The 6,339-nt window shown below is 38.9% G+C and overlaps 1 protein-coding gene across 1 annotated transcript; it reads left to right on the forward strand.

Annotated features, from left to right (window-relative positions):
- The first annotated feature begins 249 nt into the window (after positions 1-249).
- Positions 250-1,080, forward strand: LOC149234071 (uncharacterized). The gene has a single exon (XM_089368149.1). It carries the CDS (start codon positions 250-252, stop codon positions 1,078-1,080), a length of 831 nt encoding a protein of 276 aa, XP_089224275.1.
- The last annotated feature ends 5,259 nt before the right edge of the window (positions 1,081-6,339 follow it).

A 6,339-nucleotide genomic window follows, 5' to 3' on the forward strand; every position in this document is an offset into this window, starting at 1 on the left:
TTCAAATTCAACAGTAAAAGTGAAATGGTACCAGGCACAATTGTACAAGAGCTCTCTTATTCACAACTAGCTGAGGCAACTAAGCAATTTTCAACGTTTAATCTCATTGGCGGCAGGAAGCTCTGGTGGTGTTGATGTGCCTCTTAGTAGTGGATCATTTCTCTCAAATATTGAGCGGAGGCACAAACTTATGAGCAAGGAGAACTCGGGCACGCTACAGAGGGACTGTTTTACGATTAGTATTGCAAAATGCAGGTCCAGATCTTGAATCAAATATTCATAGCCTCATATACCCTTGCTGCCGTGGACGGTGTTCCGAGAGCCTCGGAATTCGGAGAAGCAAACTTTCAGACATTTCCACCGAGCAATGTTCAAGGCAGAATGTGGGGATATCAACCTACACCTAATGTGGATGGTCCATCTGCTCTGCCTGATGTAGGTGGTGAACATAATGCACAACCATCAAATGGCTGGAGGGGTGTTTTTAGCATTGCAACATACAGGCCTTACTTCAATGTGGACACATACGTTGTGGTTGAAAGAATTATTGGTTCACTGTATCCACACAAAGGAGACTTCATTAAAACGATTGCCGATAATCCTGATATGTATGGACCTGTCTGGATTTCCACAACTTTCGTCTTTTTGGCAACAGTTCTTGGAAATTTTGCGGCCTATTTATCTTTTGAACCAAGTAGCACTGTTATTGAGTGGGTTTATGATATCAACTATGTGAACTGGGCTGCAGCCATATTCTATGCGTATATATGTCTGGTACCGCTTGGATGTTACTTCCTACTTCAGTACTTGGGCATATCTTTGAGCTTAGTGGAAATATGGTGTCTGTATGGCTATTCTCTGTTCATCTTCGTTGCCGCTTCGTTCCTCTTAATAACACCAACAGAGATTTTAAGGTGGATCGTCATTTCACTTGCGGGCTTACCATCGGCTTTCTTTGAAGCTCTCAATTTGCAGTCTCATATAATGGCTACATCTGACAAATGGACGATACCAGTTGTAAGCTCATTTATTGTGCAGATATGCTTGGCTCTTCTAATAAAATTCTGTTTTTTCGTGTGAATGTTAGGCATTTGGTTCTCTTGTTTTCAGAGGCCGAACCCCTCTGGGCGGAGAGCATATTTGTACTTGTACTAGTTGGAAAGTCTTGGATCCAACATTTTGTGTGTCTTCAGGCCTTGTTTGTTTCAATATTTTAGGGAAGCAGAAAATGGAGAGATTTTGAGAAATTCTGTGGCTTTCCGAAAGCAATATGCTTATGTTCTTGTACAACTTTATTAATGATCAGGTTATTTATGCTCTTAGATCCTTGAGGAGGCGGAATACCTACCAGGTTATGTCATCTTTGAGGGAAGATGAAGATGCGGTTGTGAAGCTTCGATTAGCGTTAGATTCTGTAACCAGTTTTCATGCAGGGTTTTTCTCAGCCAGAATGAAGGTTATGCCAGGCTCTTCAGAGTTAGATTCAATGAAAATTGCTGGGCACAAAGGATCGAATTTTCCAAAGAACCTGTCTATCCCGTTTTGGGCCTAAACTGGCAGATGATGCTTATGCTGGGAAAAATGAACTTTCCTCTGTTGCACTAGATTGTAACAAAGCATGTAATCATGTCAATGAATTGGATTGAAGTCCCAGTGGTATCGACAAAGGGTGCATCGATATGTGCAAATTATTGGAACGTCATGGGCACTGCTGTACTTCATCAGTTTTTTATGTAATAACGGTGTTGCTTCTTGTAAACCTGGTGGTTGCATTCGTATTGGAGGCATTTTTTGCTGAAACAGAGCTTGCTGGCGTTGATCGCATAGTTTTAATCCGGGCTCTTAAGCTGCTAGAGCAACGTGGGAAAATTTGGCTCACGTCTTTGACAACTGCTCTTCACTTCAAAGTCACCTGAAGACACCTGTTACCAGATGCATAAGAGTCTGCGCTCCAATTGTTAGGCTTTTTTTTTGGTTAGAGATTTTTGAGGGGAAAGTTATTACATGTTCTATTTATGTAATTCAGGTGAGACAGTGCAGGAGTTTTTGGGTTGATTTGTTTTCTTTTACAACAGAGACTTATTTAATGAAAATCATTAGAGAAGGAATCAACAGGCAATGAATGCTTTGTGACCGCTATTCAAACGGTGCCAGAACAACAGAATATGATTCGATGCCTATTTCCAGACTTTATTCAATGGGATCAGCGCTCCGGTTTATTAGCCATAGGATTTATAGAGAAACGAATTTGTCTATTTCGATCCTTAATCCTGATTTCATGAGATTTTTGCTCCAGATTTTGTCTCCTAATAAGCCAAATCATCAGCAGATTTAGAGGAATGCTGCATTACTTTAGGATAGAATATAACGCTCTTTTCTAATTTGTGAAATATTAGTTAAAAACAGCGCCCTGTTTTGGGCAGCATTGTATTTATTATAAAACAAATTCATTTGTAAGGAGAGAGAGGAGATTTTTCTGAGTGCTGAGAGCTGGAGTAAACTGAGCTTCATTGTGCAGTTTTGTAACAGAGATTTTTAATGAGAAAACCACATCTCTGATTGCTGAGATTCATGTGGTATGTTAATTTAGCATAAGTTTTCTCTTTGTCTCATATGTAAAACTGTTATGTTTCATTCACCTCATGATCATTTCTAATTGAGCAAATGAAGTGTTTAGGTAGGAATTCATAGTATTGTATGCTCCTCCTATAAATTTGCTCATGTTCAATGTTTTCTTCTGTTTAAGGAGGATTCAAAGTATTATTTGCCCTCCTTAGCTCCTCACCAGTCTTGCCATCCCATTTAAAAAAATCTAGATTTGATGCTAAATTCCTTGCCTACCTTGCCTCAGTCGTCAACCTGTGTTGTTCATTATATTTCCCTGTTTGAAGCTGTGATTTTGCCCATGCAGCCCAGAAAGACCCCGTCATTAAAAACCCCAAAAACTTCAAATCAACCTTCCTCACCAGTTTACTAGCCTAATATCTTTATTCCTAATTGGTCAGCTTATCATATTGAAAGATCTACCGAATCTGACCCGAGAGAGCCTTCTCATACCTCGTAGGGCTAGCTACGAGGTGAAATGGTTTGATGTAGCCTTGAGAGTTTGTCTATCTCAGCCTAGGTGAATTCCAAGCGCTAACAATTTTATTAAAAAAAACCCCTTTTGATCAGTTTACTAGCCTAAAATCAGTGTTACCCTATTGGTCATCTCACCCATTGAAAATCTTTACCAAGATAGACCGGAGAGAGCCCTCTCCTGCCCCATAGGGCTAGCTACGAGGCTAAGTGGTTTTATGTTGCCTTGGAGTTTGCCTTTCTCAGCCTGAGGTGAAATTTCAAGCGCTAACAGGTAGAAAAAGAGGGCGGACTATAGTTTTCTTGTATATATTTTACAGAGTCAAAGGTCGAAACAGTGACACGTGGCACTTCATACAAGTTCGCTCTACTGAACTAGTCTACAATCAGGTCACTGCGGGAGATTGTGCATAACTCTTTCTTGGAGAATCCAATTTGGATCAGACTAGTGGCATTGTAAAGAGGACACAGAAGGCTACTACAGATCACAATTTCAGAATTGGATGATTCGGAATTAAAGAGATACATCAGATTCAATATCAGGCTTCTACAAAGTGAAAAAAGGTATGTAGTTTTTTTTTAAATTTTTGCATAAGCTTGGTTTGAAGGAATTCAAAGGGCATAGTAAAGCATCATTATCAGTAATTGATGCCCCAAGGAAAGAAAATGCAAACACCTAGTAAGCAACCTGAAGGCTCTAGCATGACTTATGAAGAAGAGGAAGAAATGCAACATGATATAGCAAAATTACGAGACCAAGTACAACAAGTGTCACTTGCACAAAAAGGAACAAAATCTAAGATGGATGGTTTAAAGAAAGATGTAGAAGCTAAGATGGATGGTTTAAAGAAAGGCGTAGAAGCGAAGATGGACGATTTGAAGATAGATTTGAAGACAAACATGGAAGAATTGAAGAAGTTGCTACAAGAAAGGGTCACTAATGGTGAAAGGGTAGTAAAGGAAACTCATAATGAGAACAAAAGAAATGTTAATCATGATTCCATAGACTCTAATGTTGGATCGAAGAAGCACCATATTCCAAAAATCGATATGAGGAAGTTTGATGGCAAGGATCCCGCAACATGGATATTACAGATGGAGCAATTCTTCGATCTCAATAATGTGCAAAACACACAAAAGGTACGTATGGCAACTTTATATTTGGAACCAAATTAGTTTGTATGGTATCAATGGCTTTGCTCTCGTAAACAATTTATCACTTGGGCAATTTTTACAGAAGAATTGATAGCACATTATGAGGATACAAAAAGCAACACTTTTTTTAGCCAATTGATAAGTCTCAAACAAAAGGGTTCAATAATGGAGCACATTGAGGAGTTCCAAAAATTGAACATAAGGGTAAAAGATATTCCAGAGGAGCATAGGATTGATGTGTTCATAGGGTCTTTAAAAGATAATATCCAACATGATGTTCGCCTTTGGGAACCTGATTCATTAGAGAAGGCATTCAGGTTAGCAAGAAAAATGGAAAGCAAAATTATGGCAACTAGGAAGCATACCACTCACAACTATAAAGACGGAGGTGTTGTTGCCCCTAGTCTTCCACAACCTATAAGGTTGACACCACAACAATTGGAAGAAAAAAGAGCAAAAGGGCTTTGTTACAGTTGTGATAGCAAATACACTAAAGGTCATAAGTTTGCTGAGAAGAAATTATTCTACATAGATTGTGAAGAGGAAGAAGAAAAGGAGCAAGAAAGGTCAAAAGAAGAGGATATACTCCAGGAACAAAGCCTAGATGAAGAACAAATAAATCCAACCATATCTTGTAATGCATTGGCGGGAATTACCACTCCTCAAACCATCAAGATAGAAGGACAAATCAAGAAGAAAAAGGTAATAGTGTTGATTGATTCAGGAAGCACCCACAATTTTATTCATTGTAAGGTAGCAAAAGAATTGAATTGCTTCCTATATCCAGCACCAGAGTGTCAAGTGATGATTGCAAATGGAGGAACAATAAATTGCTCTGGAAAGTGCCATAATATCAAGCTATCCATGGGAGAATATGTATTGACTAGCCCAATGCTTTCCATTCCAATGGGAGGTGCTGATGTTGTACTAGGAGTCCAATGGCTACAATCCTTGGGTACAATAGCTTTTAATTTTCAAGAACTTTTCATCAAATTTTCTACAGAAGGAAAGGAAGTTGAATTAAGGGGTATTGCAGGGAAACTAGGAAAGATAATCATCTCTAATGGTATGACAAAGCTTCTAAAAAAGGAGCAAAGAGGTGTAATTGCACAATTATGTTCGCTAGATGTTTCCACATCGGAATCATCTATTTCTCCAGATCTCCAAAAAGTCCTGGACAATCATTCCAAGGTATTTGAGACTCCCAAAGGTCTCCCACCTATGCGTGATCATGATCATGCTATTCATCTGATTCCAGGAAGTGTTCCTCCAAACATCAGGCCGTACAGATATCCCTATGTCCAAAAGAGTGAAATTGAACGTATGGTTGCAGAAATGCTAGACGCTGGTATAATTCAACCGAGTCAAAGTTCTTTCTCTGCTCCAATAGTATTGGTGCACAAGAAGGATGGATCATGGCGCATGTGTCCGGATTATAGGGAGCTCAACAAGCTCACTATTAAAGATAAGTTCCCCATTCCTGTCATTGATGAATTACTGGATGAATTGCATGGATCAATTTACTTCACCAAGTTGGATCTTCGTTCAGGATATCATCAAATCAGAATGAAGATTGAAGACATTTGAAAACAACATTTAGAACTCATGAGGGTCATTATGAATTTTTGGTCATGCCTTTTGGCCTTACCAATGCACCTTCAACATTTCAAGGTTTGATGAATTCAATTTTCAAACCATTCCTTAGAAAATTTGTGTTAGTATTTTTTGATGATATACTAATCTACAGCAAGTCTTGGAAGGATCATGTTGAACATGTTGACAGGGTGCTACAACTATTGGAGGAGAAACAATTATATGCAAAAAGATCCAAATGTTTCTTTGGAGTCCAGGAGGTGGAATATCTGGGTCATATTGTATCTCATGAAGGAGTTAAGGTAGACCCTAGCAAAATTAAAGCCATTAAGGAATGGAAAATCCCCACATCCATAAAGCATCTGCAAGGATTTCTCAGGTTGACAGGGTATTATCGCAAGTTTGTTAAGAATTATGGGAGAATAGCAGCACCTCTAACAACATTATTGAAGAAAGATGCATTTTCATGGACTTCGGAAGCAACAAAGGCCTTTGAACATCTTAAAGAGGCAA

This window comes from Pinus tabuliformis, chromosome 8 (assembly GCF_031772625.1).
Source record: "Pinus tabuliformis cultivar Carrire ecotype Pingquan chromosome 8, CPIR1, whole genome shotgun sequence".
Lineage (NCBI taxonomy): Eukaryota > Viridiplantae > Streptophyta > Pinopsida > Pinales > Pinaceae > Pinus > Pinus tabuliformis.

Bases quoted from the DNA above. Each gene is read 5' to 3' on its own strand.
- LOC149234071 (XM_089368149.1), top strand. From the start codon at position 250: ATGCAGGTCCAGATCTTGAATCAAATATTCATAGCCTCATATACCCTT.